The 19,848-nt window shown below is 38.5% G+C and overlaps 1 protein-coding gene across 1 annotated transcript; it reads left to right on the plus strand.

The window, feature by feature from the left end:
• The first annotated feature begins 18,602 nt into the window (after positions 1 to 18,602).
• On the plus strand, positions 18,603 to 19,580 carry LOC133623585 (trace amine-associated receptor 1-like). The gene has a single exon (XM_061986808.2). The coding sequence runs from the start codon at positions 18,603 to 18,605 to the stop codon at positions 19,578 to 19,580; it is 978 nt and encodes a 325-aa protein (XP_061842792.2).
• Positions 19,581 to 19,848: the final 268 nt, after the last annotated feature.

The following is a 19,848-nucleotide window of genomic DNA, read 5'->3' on the forward strand; positions in this document are numbered from 1 at the left end:
GTTCAAGACATCATCTTTGTTGCTCTTTGCTCTATTCATCACTGCACTGTTATTTATTAGCCTTTTACATTTGACTTATTGAAGTACTTGTTAATATTTGTAGTTAATCATTATTGTTTACAATGAACAAAGAGAGCAAGGCCTACCAAGTCAAATTCCTGGTATTTCACATACTTGTCCAATAAAGCTGATTCTGATTTGATTCTTATTCTGATTGTAGCAGTGACGTGCGGTGAGGTTGATGGCTGGTGAGGCACTGACTTCATCACAGTCAGATTTACAAACATATGAACCCTAAAGAGTATCTTATTCACCATTTGATTGGCAGCAGTTAACGGGTTATGTTTAAAAGCTCATACCAGCATTCTTCCCTGCTTGGCACTCAGCATCAAGGGTTGGAATTGGGGGTTAAATCACCAAAAATTATTCCCGGGCGCGGCCCCGCTGCTGCCCACTGCTCGCCTCACCTCCCAGGGGGTGATCAAGGGATGGGTCAAATGCAGAGGACAAATTTCATTACACCTAGTGTGTGTGTGACAATCATTGCTACTTTAACTTAACTTTAACTTTACACATACAAACTGTAGCACACAAAAATAGCACATTTAATTAAAAAAATGTTATTATGGTCTTACCTTTACCTTTAAATGAAGTCCATTCGCCGCTGTTGTGCTGGATTAATGTAACCCCTAACGGGAGTGTTATATCAACTAAAATCCTCACTTAAACTTTCCACGTGCAAGATTTAATCTATTTAAAAAAGTGTAACCGAGGGTTTATAAATGTCGCCTATACTGTATGAAACTACAAAATAACAAACACGGAGGCTCTAGTTTACACGAGGACCACTTTATTTACCTTCTTTCAAAAACTTCCGCTCCACTCCAACGTGTCATCACTTCCGCGCTTAGCGCCTTCAAAATAAGAGCTCAAGGCATTTACTGTATAACAGCGCATAACAGGAACTTAACATCACAAAGAGGAAAGCCCATAAAAATAGGTTACAAAAGTTATTTAATAAGAAGCTAAAAAGTGCAAAAACAATAATGTTTGTGTTGGAGGAGTTGTACAGTCTGCAGGTGTACCTAATGTTGTGGCCCTGCAGTCATTCACAACTCCTCCAACACCAACAGTATTGTTTTTGCACTTTTTGGCTTCTTATGAAATAACTTTTTTAAATAGATTCAATCTTGCACGTGGAAAGTTTAAGTGTGGGCTTAAGTTGATATAACACGCCCGTCAGGGGTTGCAATCTACAGCGGGGGTGCAGGAGGCGGGATTACTGGAGCCTCAGCTAGTGCGTCTTTTGCAGCCGTTTTATGATCGCTCAGCACAAGAAATACGTTACACACATACAGTTGTTGACAAAATACACTGTACATTATATACCTCAGCTAACTAAACTATGGAAATGTATAATATAGTTCATATAGCAATACGGTCTCACTGCACAGCAGGCCAGCAGATAGCCGAGTCATTGCGCAATCCGTGGTGAGGCACAACTGAGTGACGTGCCTCAACTGGCTGCTGTTCACCGCACCGTCTCTTCTCAGTATTTGAACGGCAAATGTGAAAATTCAGCGATTTTGAATAAAAATAATCTAAAACTGGTGAAGTTAAATGGAAAATAACTTTATAGTATAATCACTGGATACATATAACAATTTAATAAAAATGTTTTCTTTTTACATTTTTGTTCTTTCCATGATGGCAGGTGAGGCCCCGCCTCACCTGCCATCCTATAGTATAGTGACTGCACGTCACTGGATTGTAGGTGATTTCCTGCATGGTTTTCTGCTTAAACAGCATGATGTTGTGATGATCTCCTTTCAATAGTTATTTTCTCAATGTTGACGTTGAACCGGAACAGACTAAACATAATTATTTGTGTTAAATTAATGGCACAGTGTAAAGTAGAGGAAATAACTCTGAAAACGAAGGACATGGCTACAAATACAATTTTACATTTTGGCAAATGGCAAACAATTTACATTGTGGCGATTTGCTCACGATTAAAAGGACTCAAATAAAAAGAAAACAAACTACATTAAAAAAGAAAAACAATTCGCTGCCTGAAAATTATCAAAAAATAACTAAAATATTACTTTTTTATATTTGCACATTACTGTATTATTATAAGGGACCGAGCAGGGGCGTCACTAGCTTTTAAGGACAGGGGGGGCTTAGCCCCCAGGAGATGCACAGGATGTGAGCGAACGTAGCGCACGAGCACAAAACTTCACAAACGGCTAACAAAGACTTAGAAATTATTCATTGTTATTATTATTATTATTTCAGTCGGTTTATTTTCAATCTGTGTTCAGTACAACAACAAACATGGCTTTGCACAGTGACATTTTGTTTACAGCATCAACAAGAAACAATTACTTGCATGATCCTTCAAGATACACTGAAACACAATGAAAGTCATGGCATTAGCCTCTATGTTATTACTTCACAACATAGAGGCTAATGCCACCACTTTCACTCAAAATACAATAATTGTTTGTTCTCAAATATTTTGAAGTTGCACAGATTAAATTTTGGGCACATATGTGACTAAAATGATTGTAAATTCAAGCCCTGGAAATATTACTTAATTACTTGAATTAAAGTAATATCTGGATCGGGATAATTTGGCTTATATATCATATATATATATATATATATATATATATATATATATATATATATATATATATATATATATATATATATATATTATGGCAAGTCATTAAGGAAATTAAATATATATGGAAGTCTGAATAGAAATGAGAAACGTTTATATATACTGTAAATAAGAAAGACTTAGAGTCCGTCTGCTGATCTAAAAAAGAGCCAAAGCTGTCAAAGAGCTGAGGGACCATCTTCAAATTTCAATGCTGAAACAAATAATGCAAACAATAAAATGTAACTTCCAGGGCTTGAGATTAACGTAGTCCCGTCGTCCCGGGGCCGGTAAAAAAAATGCACGGGACGAAATTAAATGCTCTCCGGGACGATGGCTTTTAACCATTTTTTTTCTTTTTATGTATTTATTCATTTTACGTAATATCACCAGAATGATTGACAATTAGGAGGACCAATAGTCAACATGATCCACCCAGAAATAAATTTAAAAAATGGCTTATCGATAAGCCATTTAAAAAAAAAAATTGTTTTAATATTTATTTATATGTATCATTATTCTCCTACTCACCTTTCCAGTAGAGGCCTCTCCCCTCTCACTTTATGTGCTCCTCTGCCCTGACTCTTACAGGTCAATAGGGGTTGTGGAGTGATTATTATTATTATCTACTGATGATAGTCATACGTGAATGAGCTCAGCTCCTGTTCTCCTCCATGTGTAAAGTGAGAAACACAGCTGATGCTCCAGAAGGAAGTAACCCCAAAGATAGCAAATGGTAAAAAAAGAGTGCACATTTAACTTTATAAATAACCAGGACCTTCATGATGCATTTCAGGTTAACTAGCTAACTAAGTAGCAGCATTGTTTTAGAGCAGGAATGTAACTTTTTGTCAAACACAGACCTGGTGTAAAGTGGAGCTAATACATTTTAATACAAGCAGTGATGAATACATACTTTCTTGAAAAAGTTTCTTATGTCCATTTTGCATTCGTTCACATTCTTGTTCTGCAGTGCTGTGTGCTAATGTGCTTCGTACACCTGCAGGACCGCAAGCAAGGTCGCAGAGAAAATGCGGACTGGATTTTGAGTGATGTGGGCATTTTCTATATGAACAAGTCCAAGGACCGCAAGCAAGGTCGCAGAGAAAATGCGGACTGGATTTTGAGTGATGTGGGCATTTTCTATATGAACAAGTCCAAGGACCGCAAGCAAGGTCGCAGAGAAAATGCGGACAGGATTTTGAGTGATGTCGGCATTTTCTATATGAACAAATGGAATGGATTGGATATCGATGCACTAAAGGGGCTCTCTACCTTACGCTATGAAGTGAGGGGAAACTGAGTGAATAATGACAGGTTATATGATTATTCATTTAAACTCATATTCGGGCCACTTTATAATGAATATGTCGGCATGTATTTGCAAAAAATAAAAAATAAAATAATTTTTTTTTTTTTTTTTTTTTTTTTTTAACACCAAATTACTTAGGGGGGCTTAAGAATATTTTAGGGGGGCTTGAGCCCCCCTAAAATAGGCCTAGCAACGCCAATGGGACCGAGTCCCTTTGGGACAGAGGACCCAATTGAATTTGTAGCGTTTTATTATTATACAGCTGCCTATTTGAGCTGTAATTTGACCCCCTTAACATGCTTCAAAACTCACCAAATTGGACACACACATCAGGACTGGCAAAAATTGCGATCTAATCAAAAAAAACAAACCCCAAAACTCAAAATTGCGCTCTAGCGCCCCCTAGGAAGAAAACACAGACAAAACTGCCTGTAACTCCCAGTAGGAATGTCGTAGAGACATGAAACAAAAACCTCTATGTAGGTCTCATTTAGACCTAGATTTCATACACTGACAACCCCTAGCAAAAATCAACAGGAAGTTTGCAATTCCCCCCTCAAAACAAAAGTTGTGTGAAAACAGTCACCTTTTTTCAAACATTATCTCCCCTGGGCGCGTTTGTCGTGTCGGCTTCAGATTAGCACAGGAGAGAGATCGAACCCTTCTGATTAAAAGTTGATGAAATAGTTTTAATTACTGCTCCAGTTTGGATTTTATGAGCCCTCAAAGTCGGTCCTGTCCATCGCTGCTTGCAGCTTTAATTGTTGTCCTGTTTTTGTTTGTTGCTGACATGAAATTATTTTGATGCATTTTGAAAAAGTTCTTTTTACTTGAATGTAAAATATCGGATAAAAAATATGTGCTTCATTCTGGGCCATCAAAAAAGCGCACATATCACAAAAAAGAGCTGAGAAGATAGAAGATGTCTGAAAAGACATTCTGAATTAAAATGTGCTAGTCTAAAAACAATCAGGACATTGAAGCTAAAAGTAAGTGTTTTATTCTGAAAACAAGAATTATTCAAGGTGCAATCCTTAAACCGAGCATCCTTGGGATGATGCAGAATCTTTGAAGAAGACTTTCTATGTGATGATCTTCTTTCAATAGTTATTTTCTCAATGTTGACGTTCGGAAACCGGAACAGACAAAACATAATTATTTCTGTTAAATTAATGTCACGGTGTAAAGTAGAGGAAATAGCTCTTAAAACTCAGGACATGGCTACAAATACAATTTAAAATTTTGGCAAGTGGCAAACAATTTACATTGTGCCTATTTTCTTACGGTTAAAAGGACTCAAATAAAAAGAAAACAAACTACATAAAAAAGTAAAAACAATTCACTGCCTTGAAATTATTAAAAAAAAAACATTAACATATGACAATATATAACAATAATCAATGAAATATATATTTATTTTTTTTCACATTACTGTACTATTTTTTGTGTGTTGTTTTTTACATGTCCAAAATGACGACTGCTAACTCCATATTTCAAAATAAAACGTAAAATGTTAGTCAGAAATGTGCACGCTTTTGAACACACCTTTTTAGTCAGAAATGTGCACTCTTTTGTACACACTGTCAGAAAAATTGTATTTAGATTATCAAAAAACTTTCCGTTCTGAGTTCTCAATGAACAGACAAGAAGCGGTCTTTGTTGCACCAAGCCAAACGCTTGGAAGATTCCGCTGTGGACGATGGAATGAGACGGGAGGGGTCATCCATTGTCTTGCAAAACCTGCCCAAGCTGAATCCAGGACGAACCCAAACCTGAGGGATCTTCTTCTTTTGTCTTCAATGTGACCGACAACAATGACTATTTACATACTCCCCATTCCTGCTGAGACATGTGTTGTTGCGTAAACATTGAAATCTCTAAATAAAAGAGGAGACGGAAACCTTCTTCGTCAGAGCGTGGTGCAGGACTGTGCAGAGAGTACAGTGACCATGTCTTTCCTCAATTGAGTCCAAATTGAATTCTGTCTCTGTTTGATTCCTTGCCTTTTGTCTTGTGTAACAGATGTCCTGTATTTGAACCTGACATCTAATTGGTCCTTCGAGCCGGATTCCAACACGTCTGACGATTCCAGCATGAGTGAGTGAAACCAGAGGACCATGGCAACCAAATCCTGATTGAGGAACTGCTTTTTCTTCATTTCGGGCTGGAATTGAAAGACTGACGGAAAATCCGAGGACAAAAGGAAGGAAGGCAGAGAGCAGTGAGTATGTTTTAAATTGACGAAGAAAGAAACGACTGAGAGAAAGCGTGTGACTGAGGGTTACGACGCATAGACAAACCCTGTAAATCCTAGGCTCTAACAGGTAAAAAGGCCAAATTAGAGGGACGTCGGAGTCCAACGTCCGTGAGTATTAAAATTTTGAATAAAAACTGAATTAAGATAAAAACTGAAGAGGCCAAAAGACTGCAGGTAAACGGAACCGCGAAAACTGGAATCCGTAATATCCATAAACAAACATACTAGGGGGTGTCGGAGCCCACAATAATTTGAAATATCCGTGAACCATTATCCTGGGGACGTCGGAGTCCAACAGACCTAAAAAGGTCTATTCAGAATAAAAAACTGAATTTTGTCCGTGAAAAAACAATAACCTGGAGGGCGACGGAGTCCGCATGTAATATACATTGAAATTTCCGTAGATCAATATACTGAAAGGTGTGAATGTGAGAGTGTGTGGGAGTAATCGCCATTAGGCTATCACTCCATATGAAAGTTGTGAGAAGTAAATAGTGGGTTATTGTGGATGCTCTAGGCAAGACACCTCCACTGGGGAACCATCTCCAGTAGAAGCGACGTGTACCACAATAATAAATTAAACCACTATCTTACAACAAAGACAAAAGTAATCCTTATAAGTTTCGGCTCTGTAGGAGGGGGCGACGGATTACTCCAAATTCTCAAAATGGAAAGAGGGACACAAAGAAACGCAGATCTAATATGGTCTATTACAATCTATTTAAACCAAAATAGAAGACAACAACCACAACGTCAGCGGTTAGACCCTACTGCATGTTGGCGTTGAAGCAGAGAAGGACATTTTGCAAGAAACTGTCCTGGGGAAAAAAAAAAATCAAAGTAACTCAGCATGACTGTTAAAAGACGACACCAATTAGTCATGTTGTCAGCGTATGCCATTGGTGGTAAGATCGCTGCAAATGTGTTTGTTTGTTTGTTTGTTAGTGTGTGTTTAAGTGTGTATCTTTCCAGGTACAAATTGTGTAAAAACCCTGGAGGTTCAAATAAAAATAAAAATAGGTTAAAAGAAAAAGCAAATAGGAGAAAAATCTCAAAGTGCTAAAATGAGATAAAAGTAAAAATAGATGAAGAAATAGGGAAAAATCAATAATAAGAATTAATGCAAAATGAAATAAACTAATGCGAAAGAGAGATAATGGGGGTATTGAAATAAGAGATGAAGAAAAGGTAGACTGAAGATATACATGTATGTTTGGATATATAAAGAGCGCTTTTATATATACAAATATATATATGTATAATTAAATAATGGAATAAATAAAAACCTAGATTAATAACTATAATAAGAGTTGAGATGTATAGTATGATAAAATGATAAAGTGGGTTACATGTTTATTAGCTGAGGAAAGAAGAAAAAAAAAACAGAAAAAAAAAAAAGGAGAGAAGCTCAAGTGTTGCTGACCTTTGCCCTAAGAAGTGCACTCACGCCCTCACACACCACCTTGTGTGTGTGTGTGTGTGTGTGTGCGTGGCGCAGTGGGGGAGGTGTGAAAGTGAATTTATTACATGTAAATTTAAAGTAGGTTTAACTTTGAAGTGTAGTATAACATTCTTAAGTTAGATTATGTTTTAGACATTTGCAACACCATACATCTGAGTGTTGAGCTAAGATAAGATAAGGACATAACATAAAATAAATGAGGTATGGCAATCAGGAAAACTATCAGCTAGCGATAGACAACTGATTGCTTTAAATATTATTGAATAATAATTGCAAATAAAAATATAAACAATGGGAAGAATGTAAATTCAGAGTTTAAAAGTATAGATTAAGTAGCATATAGACAGTTAAGTGAGTTTAAAACATTACTTAAAAAATGCATAAAGTAATATGTATAACAAGCATTGTCCTGAGGTTCCATGCAGATCTAAACAAAGGCAAAATAATGCACCTTGGATGATAAACAGTTTGAAAAATGCATGTAAAAAGAAAAATAGACTTTGTAAGGCGTTTATCAAATCAAGAACAGAGAATGCTGAAAAACGCTGTAAGAACTACAAAAACAAGTTGACCAATATATTGAGACAAGCAATGAAAGGAATAAAAAGAAATTATGAGGATGATGTTGAACAAAAAAGACATCTATGTATGTCCAGACAATAAACCAATCTTACAAAGAAAAATCGGTATAAGTGAGCAGCAGTTTTGAGCCAAGGTTGAACTGATGGCTCAACAGGAGGGATATGAATGCCCTTATACAGAAGTACTATACTTCCTATAGTTTAATTCTTATAAAAAAAATTGTATAAAACATCTATGCAATTAACTAAATAAGAGTGAAGGAAAACATTATTGTCTGGTCATAGTAGATGCATTTTCAAAGTAGTTAGAAATATTTCCTAAAGGAAAAGCAGATGTGCTGACAGTAGCAAAAGCATTATGCAAATATTTAGTAAAAATGTACATTAACATTACAAGTACAACAGGACTAACACCGTTTGAAAGATAGTGGAAAGACCAACCTGGGTACACTTAGTACATTGTAAAAAGGTCATTTCTGTTGAATCATCCAATAAGGAAAGGGAAGCAAAGTCTGGTAATAGTGTGGACGCACACGATGACTAGAGTTGAGCCAAACCACTGACCTTGGTAGAGGAGTGAATCAGCAGAAATGACACCCCAATGGCTCAGACGGTCCATAACATATGGGTTAACGATATTGGTACTGGTCGGCCCTGCCCCCCTAATATGGTTCACTTGGGAATCTGAGGAAAATGTAGAACTCAGGAAACAAAATGATACTGCACCCATAGTAAACCCAAACCACTGGCATAATCAAGAAGTAAAATACACTCACAGGGGAGGTCGTATTAGAAGACGGGCAATGGGAGGATTCGGAGTAACCCCATTAGTGAAAAAAAAATGCCAGAAAACCCATGCCAGAAAAACAGTAATGGGAAAAAGTATTTGGGATTGTATTTAAAAAGGTCATATAATGGAAAAAAAGTATTTGGAATTGTATTTGTGTTATCAAAGGGACATGTTAACTAGCACACTACAAATTCCACTGTGACAAAGTTGTAAGCATACCATTTGATGGTGTGTCAAAGTTTGATAATAATTGGTTCCTGTTTTGGTAATTAATTTGTTCCTTATGGCGGAGCAAGTGGGAAAGGCTACAAAAACTGATTGTGTTGTATGTATAAGCCCAGACAATTACTCAAGATGAGTCAAAAAAAAGTTGAATTGAAGTAATGAGCAAAACAAAATTGACCCTGTAGCTAAAGAGACAAAACAGAAACCAATATTTGATAAATATGTGAAAAAAGCTAATTATACCTGCATTAACATGCAAGGCTCTGTACAACAGTTAGGAAACGTATCATCAGATAACTGCATACACATAGTAAAAGTATCAATATTTGTACAAGAATTGTTAACACGCCTGAACAGTTTGACATCTGAACATTGGAAAATAATTAGACATGATGTAAACTGGCAAAGTGTTGTAGATCCAACTTATATTGATGGGTGTCCAAGAGGTGTATCTGACGACTATAAATTGGTAAATCAAGTTGCAGCTGAATTTGAATCATCCGTCTACTGGTGGTGTACGATTAACAAGAATGTTGACAGAATAAACTATGTCCACTACAACGTACAGAGATTGGGAAATTGGACACAGGCCGGACTTGAAGCAGTCGCTGATCAACTCGCCGCCACCTCCCTTATGGCCTTTCAAAACCGTATGGCGCTGGACATGTTGTTAGCGGAAAGAGGGGGTGTGTGCGCAATATTTGGTGAACAGTGTTGCACGTTCATACCAAACAACACTGATGCAGAAGGTAGCCTGACCAAAGCACTGGAAGGCCTTCGCACCCTCAACGGTAAAATGAAAGAGCACTCAGGCATAGATACATCTATGTGGGATGGGTGGATGGACGGTTTCGGCAAATACAAGTCTTTGGTATCATCAATTCTAGTATCTATGGCCGTGTTTGTAGCAATACTGACGTTGTGTGGATGTTGTTGTATTCCCTGTCTGCGTTCTCTGCTTAACCGTCTGATTACCACAGCGATTAGCCCAGCAGATGATAAAGCTGTTCAGATGTACTTCCTGGTGGACGATAAGGAAGATGAATCTGAAGACGAGGATACCTACCTGGATGGTGTTCCGGATTTATTTCCAGAAATATCATAATTATGAGGAAAAAATGTATGTTCAATTCTGAGTGTAAACATAACTTGGTCCTAGGGAAATTAACCATTAACTGAAAATCGCAAGAAGAAGTTATTGGGGATAAGAAGATTCTGGGGAAGTTGTTTGATAAACAGGAGGGAAATGTCAGAAAAATTGTATTTAGATTATCAAAAAACTTTCCGTTCTGAGTTCTCAATGAACAGACAAGAAGCGGTCTTTGTTGCACCAAGCCAAACGCTTGGAAGATTCCGCTGTGGACGATGGAATGAGACGGGAGGGGTCATCCATTGTCTTGCAAAACCTGCCCAAGCTGAATCCAGGACGAACCCAAACCTGAGGGATCTTCTTCTTTTGTCTTCAATGTGACCGACAACAATGACTATTTACATACTCCCCATTCCTGCTGAGACATGTGTTGTTGCGTAAACATTGAAATCTCTAAATAAAAGAGGAGACGGAAACCTTCTTCGTCAGAGCGTGGTGCAGGACTGTGCAGAGAGTACAGTGACCATGTCTTTCCTCAATTGAGTCCAAATTGAATTCTGTCTCTGTTTGATTCCTTGCCTTTTGTCTTGTGTAACAGATGTCCTGTATTTGAACCTGACACACACCTTTTTAGTCAGAAGTGTGCAAACTTTTGTACACACTTTTTTAGTCATAAATGATCACACTTTTGTACTCAACCTTTTAGTCATAAATGTGCACGCTTTTGTACACACCTTTTTAGTCAGAAGTGTGCACGCTTTTGTACACACCTTTTTAGTCAGAAATGTGCACGCTTCTGTACACACCTTCTTAGTCAAAAATGTGCACGCTTTTGTACACACCTTTTTAGTCAGAAGTGTGCACGCTTTTGTACACACCTTTTTAGGCAGAAATGTGCATGCTTTTGTACATACCTTTTTAGTCAGAAATGTGCACGCTTTTGTACACACCTTTTTAGTCATAAATATGCACGCTTTTGTACACACCTTTTTAGTCAGAAGTGTGCACGCTTTTGTACACACCTTAGTCAAAAATGTGCACGCTTTTGTACATACCTTTTTAGTCAGAAGTGTGCGCGCTTTTGTACACACCTTTTTAGTCAGAAATGTGCATGCTTTTGTACACACCTTTTTAGTCATAAATATGCACGCTTTTGTACACACCTTTTTAGTCAGAAATGAGCACACTTTTGTACTCAACCTTTTAGTCATAAATGTGCACGCTTTTGTACACACTTTTTTAGTCAGAAATGAGCGCACTTTTGTACTAACATTTTAGTCATAAATGAGCGCACTTTTGTACTAACATTTTAGTCATAAATGTGAACGCTTTTGTACATTTAGTCAGAAGTGTGCACGCTTTTGTACACACCTTTTAGTCAGAAGTGTGCACGTTTTTGTACACACCGTTTTAGTCAGGAATGTGCACGCTTTTGTACACATTTTTTTAGTCAGAAGTGTGCGCGCTTTTGTACACACCTTATTAGTCATAAATGTGCACGCTTTTGTACACACCTTTTTAGTCATAAATGTGTGCAATAAAAAGTAAAAGTACAGACATATTTAGTGCAGTGATTACAAACAATACATTGGCATGACTCAGAAAAGAAGCAGGGTTTGTTAGTTAGCTTCTTCCTGCTCCTTTTCGGACATGTTGCATTGTGCAAGGGAAAAAAAGCAACTGCCTGACAAAACAAAAAAGAAACAACTTGTTGGCATGGCGATATTTTGTATTTTGTGTGAGTGGAAGGTTTCCATGCTTATATAATATAATCAGTAACACTTTTACACAGGAAACAAATATTGTCTCTTCATGCAGAATAATAAAAGGAACAATGAAATAAAGTGTGTGTCTTTTGACTTCGTCCCCGCTGGTTGCCTCCCTGATGCAACGCAGGCTACAGGTGGAACCTCAGAGGCAAGCGTGTGCTGTTATTGCCTCATCACCAGGGAATATGATACAGTGCAAACAAATCGTGGCGTCGAGGTCAGGTTATGGTAAACAACAATAATAATAACATCAAATAGATACAAATGATTATTAAAATGTATTTTCTCTATGATTACAGTTGCTTTTTTTTACATTTTCTTCAGTAAAAAATCATTAAATGTGCACATCTAATGTAACGTGTCACATGTAAATACATATACATATATATATATATATATATATATATATATATATATATATATATATGTATATATATATATATATATATACAGTATACAAACCCCGTTTCCATATGAGTTGGGAAATTGTGTTAGATGTAAATAGAAACGGAATACAATGATTTGCAAATCATTGTATTCCGTTTATATTTACATCCAAAAAGTAAATATAAACCTTTTTAGTCATAAATGTGCACGCTTTTGTACACACTATTTTAGTCATAAATTTGCACGGTTTTGTACACAACTTTTTAGTCATAAATGTGCACGCTTTTGTACACACTTTTTTAGTCATAAATGTGCACGCTTTTGTACACACCTTTTCATCATAAATGTGCACCTTTTTGTACTTAAGCTTTTAGTCATAAATGTGCACGCTTTTGTACACACCTTTTTAGTCAGAAATGTGCACGCTTTTGTACACACCTTTTAATCATAAATGTGCACCCTTTTGTACTCAAGCTTTTAGTCATAAATGTGCACGCTTTTGTACACACCTTTTTAGTCAGAAGTGTGCACGCTTTTGTACATACCTTTTTAGTCATAAATGTGCACGCTTTTGTACACACCTGTTTAGTCATAAATTTGCACAGTTTTGTACACAACTTTTTAGTCATAAATGTGCACGCTTTTGTACACACTTTTTAGTCAGAAATGTGCACGCTTTTGTACACACCTTTTTAGTCATAAATGTGCACGCTTTTGTACACACCTTTTAATCATAAATGTGCACGCTTTTGTACTCAAGCTTTTAGTCATAAATGTGCACGCTTTTGTACATACCTTTTTAGTCATAAACGTGCACGCTTTTGTACACACTTTTTTAGTCAGAAATGTGCACGCTTTTGTACACACCGTTTTAGTCATAAATGTGCACGCTTTTGTACACACCTTTTAATCATAATTGTGCACCCTTTTGTACTCAACCTTTTAGTCATAAATGTGCAGGCTTTTGTACACACCTTTTTAGTCAGAAATGTGCCTGCTTTTGTACACACCTTTTAATCATAAATGTGCACCCTTTTATACTCAAGCTATTAGTCATAAATGTGCACGCTTTTGTACACACCTTTTAATCATAAATGTGCACCCTTTTGTACACAACTTTTTAGTCATAAATGTGCACGCTTTTGTACACACTTTTTTAGTCAGAAATGTGCACGCTTTTGTACACACCTTTTCATCATAAATGTGCACCCTTTTGTACTTAAGCTTTTAGTCATAAATGTGCACGCTTTTGTACACACCTTTTTAGTCAGAAATGTGTACCCTTTTGTACACACCTTTTAATCATAAATGTGCACCCTTTTGTACTCAAACTTTTAGTCATAAATGTGCACCCTTTTGTACTCAAGCTTTTAGTCATAAATGTGCACGCTTTTGTACACACCTTTTTAGTCAGAAGTGTGCACGCTTTTGTACATACCTTTTTAGTCATAAATGTGCACGCTTTTGTACACACCTTTTTAGTCATAAATTTGCACGGTTTTGTACACAACTTTTTAGTCATAAATGTGCACGCTTTTGTACACACTTTTTTAGTCAGAAATGTGCACGCTTTTGTACACACCTTTTTAGTCATAAATGTGCACACTTTTGTACACACCTTTTAATCATAAGTGTGCCCCCTTTTGTACTCAACCTTTTAGTCATAAATGTGCACGCTTTTGTACATACCTTTTTAGTCATAAACGTGCACGCTTTTGTACACACTTTTTTAGTCAGAAATGTGCACGCTTTTGTACACACCGTTTTAGTCATAAATGTGCACGCTTTTGTACACACCTTTTAATCATAATTGTGCACCCTTTTGTACTCAACCTTTTAGTCATAAATGTGCAGGCTTTTGTACACACCTTTTTAGTCAGAAATGTGCCTGCTTTTATACACACCTTTTAATTATAAATGTGCACCCTTTTATACTCAAGCTATTAGTCATAAATGTGCACGCTTTTGTACACACCTTTTAATCATAAATGTGCACCCTTTTGTACTCAACCTTTTAGTCAGAAATGTGCACGCTTTTGCACACACCTTTTTAGTCAGAAATGTGCACGCTTTTGTACACACCTTTTAGTCATAAATGTGCACCCTTTTGTACTCAAGCTTTTAGTCATAAATGTGCACGCTTTTGTACACACCTTTTTAGTCATAAATGTGCACGCTTTTTCACACACCTTTTTAGTCATAAATGTGCATGCTTTTGTACACACCTTTTAATCATAAATGTGCACTCTTTTGTACTCAAGCTTTTAGTCATAAATGTGCATGCTTTTGTACACACCTTTTTAGTCAGAAATGTGCACATATATACAAACCCCGTTTCCATATGAGTTGGGAAATTGTGTTAGATGTAAATATAAACGGAGTACAATGATTTGCAAATCATTGTATTCCGTTTTTATTTACATCCAACACAATTTCCCAACTCATGTGGAAACGGGGTTTGTATATATATATATATATATATATATATATATATATATATATATATATATATATATATATATATATATATATATTGATATATACTGTATATATAAACATACAGTATATACACTATATTTCCAAAAGTATTTGGCCACCCATCCAAACGATCAGAATCAGGTGTCCTAATCACTTGGCCCGGCCACAGGTGTATAAAATCAAGCACTTAGGCGTGGAGACTGTTCCTACAAACATTTGTGAAAGAATGGGCCGCTCTCAGTGATTTCCAGCGTGGAACTGTCATAGGATGCCACCTGCAAATCCAGTCGTGAAAGTTCCTCGCTCCTAAATATTCCAAAGTCAACTGTCAGGCTTTATCATAAGAAAATGTAAGAGTTTGGGAACAACAGCAACTCAGCCAAGAAGTGGTAGGTCACGTAAACTGACAGAGAGGGGTCGGCGGATGCTGAAGCGCATAGTGCAAAGACTTTCTGCGCAGTCAGTTGCTACAGAGCTCCAAACTTCATGTGACCTTCCAATTAGCCCACGTACAGTACGCAGAGAGCTTCATAGAATGGGTTTCCATGGCCCGAGCAGCTGCATCTAAGACATACATCACCAAGTCCAATGCAAAGCGTGGGATGCAGTGGTGTAAAGCACGTTGCCACTGGACTCTAGAGCAGTGGAGACGCCTTTTCTGGACTGATGAATCACACTTTTCCATCTGGCAATCTGATGGACCAGTCTGGGTTTGGAGGTTGCCAGGAGAACGCTACATTTCGGACTGCATTGTGAAATTTGATGGAGGAGGAATTATGGTGTGGGGTTGTTTTTCAGGAGTTGGGCTTGGCCCCTTAGTTCCAGTGAAAGGAACTTTGAATGCTCAAGGATACCAAAACATTTTGGACAATTCCATGCTCCCAACCTTGTGGGAACAGTTTGGAGCGAGCCCCTTCCTCTTCCAACATGACTGTGCACCAGTGCACAAAGCAAGGTCCATAAAGAGTCTAGTGTGGATGAACTTGACTGGCCTGCACAGAGTCTTGACCTGAACCCGATAGAACACCTTTGGGATGAATTAGAACGGAGACTGAGAGCCAGATCTTCTAGACCAGGGGTCGGCAACCTTTACCAGTCAAAGAGCCATTTTGACCAGTTTCACAAATTATAGAAAACAATGGGAGTCGCAAAATTTTTGAAATTTTAAATGAAATAACACTGCATACAAAGTTTTTCTTTTGCTTTGTGCTAAGTATAAACCAGGGGTCTCAGACACGCTGCCCACACCTTTTTATGGAATTTTTAAGCTGGTGCGGCACGCGGGTTTTAAATGTATAGCGCTAGTCAGCGTCATGCGTGTCGTGATGATACAACATATAGCACCCACTACAACCAGCGTGCCTGATCAGCCACATGTTGAATGGAGCGTCCGCTTGCTCACGTAGGTGACAGCAATGCATACTTGCTCAACAACCACACAGGTTACACTGACGGTGGCGGTATAAAAAAACTTTAACACTCTTACTAATAATGCGCCACACTGTGAACCCACACCAAACAAGAATGACAAACACATTTCGGGAGAACATCTGCACCGTAACACAACATAAACACAACAGGACAAATACCCAGAATCCCATGCAGCTCTAACTCTTCCGGGATACATTATACACCCCCGCTACCAAACCCCGCCCACCTCAACCGACGCACAGAGAGGGGGGGGGGTTGATATGTGAGGGGGCAGGCTTGGGGTGGGGGCGGGGTTGGGTGGTAGCAGGGGTGTATAATGTAGCCCGGAAGAGTCAGGGCTGCATGGGATTCTGGGTGTTTGTTCTGTTGTGTTTATGTTGTGTTAAGGTGCAGATGTTCTCCCGAAATGTGTTTGTCATTCTTGTTTGGTTTTGGTTCAAAGTGTGGCGCATTATTAGTAAGAGTGTTAAAGTTGTTTTATATGGTCACCGTCAGTGTAACCTGTGTGGCTGTTGACCAAGTATGCCTTGCTGTCGCGGTCGTGTGCAAGCAGAGGATGTATATTATATAGCAGATTGTAGAGGGCGCCAAATGTTGTACCATCATGGCACGCCCTTATTATAGCTGTAAGGGTGAAAATCGGTGAATATTAATCCCGGGAGTTTTCTGCGAGAGGCACTGAAATCCGTAAGTCTCACGGGAAAATTGGGGGGTTCAGCAAGTAAGCTGCTGAGCCGCATCAGAGTGATCAAAGAGCCGCATGCGGCTCCGGAGCCGCGGGTTGCCGACCCCTGTTCTAGACCAACATCAGTGTGTGACCTCACCAATGCGCTTTTGGAAGAATGGTGGAAAATTCCTATAAACACACTCCGCAACCTTGTGGACAGCCTTCCCAGAAGAGTTGAAGCTGTAATAGCTGCAAAAGGTGCACCGACATCATATTGAACCCTATGGGTTAGGAATGGGATGGCACAACTAATATATGGAGAGATAGATAGGTATATACATGTACATGTATACGTATACATAAACTCCAAATGCACAAAAAGAGGTACCAGTGGGTAAGAAAAGTTGCTTTTGCATAACAGGGCCTTTTTAATAGCTTCAATTTCTTTTTTTCTTTTTTTTTGTGTCCCTGTCCAGCTTCTCAGGCAAATCATATAGTTGATGTAGATGCCCATGTCGGCTGTTCAGATTTACTTTACAAAAGAGAAGTGTAGGATACTTCTCTTGTTGCCTTATTTGTATTTGACTTTATTAAATGTATTTATATTATCATTTAGTGCAGCCGGGCCGGAGCAGGAGGGGATAGAAAGAGAAAAAAAAGAAGACAGAGGGGGAAATTGTGGGGACAAGAGGGGGATTAGACAGAGAGACAAAAACAACAACAGCAAACAACAACAACAACAACAACAACAATAGAGCAACATCAGCAAATATGACATGTACAAATATGATGGTAAAAGTAATAGCAAATAAGCAGTTAGCGAAAAATAAAAAATAATACAGAAATAACCATGAGCATTATTACACTACAAATGGATCAATACAAATACCAATAGAAATAGCGCTATTGATAATGAACAATACCAATAATTTACCTTTATCATCAACAATACAGTTGTTCAAATGCAACAATACATATACGTAATGATAACTTGAGATACGAAAGAATGCAGAAAAATGGAGGGGGAGAAAGAGAAGCAACCTACATTAACCTTGTAGATTGTTATAGTAACAATAGGTTAAGCTTTGTCAGTGTGCCATGTGTTACACCCAGTTTACCCTAGGGCAACAACGTTAATATATGTTTGATGAAACGTGATTATGTGCATGAGTGTAAGTATGCATACGTACTTGTATATGTACATAGCTTCAATTACTAGTTGTGTTATTCAACCTTTAGGAAAGGACCTTGTGTATTATGAAGTATGATATGCTAAATCATATCCGAGAATGAGGGCCAACTCACATTGCATCTGATTGGAGGAGAGATTTTGTTTGTGGAATATGCTTATGATCGGGGATTATAAATATGGCTTGATGGCTGTGACGCACACACCTGAGGAGGCGTCTGCAGGTGAGAGTCCTGTTTGTCCCGACGTGATCATTCCACTAATATTGTGCGTGATTATTGCAGATATCGTGGAGAATGGGAGCAGAGTCCATGGTCAACTGGACCTACGATCCTAACGCCATGCATCCTTGTTATGAATCTGACAATGCATCTGTGACATTTAGCAGCCGGCCTTCCGTCACCTGTGTTTCAGTCTATGTTCTTCTCGCTTTGTTGTCTGCTGTGACAATATGTGGGAACCTTCTGGTCATCATTTCTGTCGTGTACTTCCAGCAGCTTCACACTCCCACTAATTATCTCATCTTATCTCTTTCCGTGGCCGACCTGCTGGTGGGCCTTCTGGTGTTTCCTTTCAGCATGACTTTGACCGTCACAGCCTGTCTCCATCGCCACAATTTCGCCTGTCAGATACGGGACAGCTTGGATATCATACTCTGCACCACTTCTATTCTCAACCTGTGCTGCATTTCCATAGACCGATACTACGCCGTGTGCCGGCCGCTGTCGTACGCGTCCAAGATGAGCACCCGGGTGGCGTCCGCGATGATCGGGGTGTGCTGGGCTGTTTCGGCGCTGATAGCGGTCGGTATAGTCTTTGGAGGATTCAGCCAAGGAAGCTGCGAGGGAACGTGCTCGGTGCAAATAGTTGTGGCGCACACCCTGGGTCCGGTGTTTGGATTCTACCTGCCTGCAGTGGTCATGAGCTGCATCTACCTGAAGATCTTCTTTGTGGCTCAGAAGCAGCTGAGCAGCATTCACGCTTCAAAGTCTGTGAGCAAAGTGGAGAGGAAAGCCACCAGGACTCTGGCCATTGTTATGGGAGTCTTCTTACTGTTCATGACTCCATACTTTTTTTCCGTGGTCTTCCAGCCGTTATTTCGCAGTCCTCCGTCGGTGGCGGTCATGGAGACCCTGAACTGGCTCACCTTGTCCAACTCCATGCTCAATCCTTTCATCTATGCTTTCTTCTACAACTGGTTCCGCTCCGCTTTCAAAATGATCATAACCGGCAAAATACTTCAAGGGGATTTTGCTGATATAAATTTATTTTGACGCATTTTTTTACTTGAATGTCAAATATCGGATAGAAAATACGTGCTTAATTCTAGGGCAGTGGTTCTTAACCTGAGTTTGATCGAACCCTAGGGGTTCGGTGAGTCGGACTCAGGGGTTCAAGACACACCCGACTCATTGTGTAAATAAAAACTTTTCCCTATCGGCGTATTACGGATACGGCAACAGCAGAAGTCAGACTGATTTGCAGGTGTGTAATTTGTTGTGAGTTTATGCACTGTGTTGGTTTTGTTCTTTGAACAAGGTG

The sequence above is a fragment of the Nerophis lumbriciformis genome, linkage group LG26 (genome assembly GCF_033978685.3).
Source record: "Nerophis lumbriciformis linkage group LG26, RoL_Nlum_v2.1, whole genome shotgun sequence".
Lineage (NCBI taxonomy): Eukaryota > Metazoa > Chordata > Actinopteri > Syngnathiformes > Syngnathidae > Nerophis > Nerophis lumbriciformis.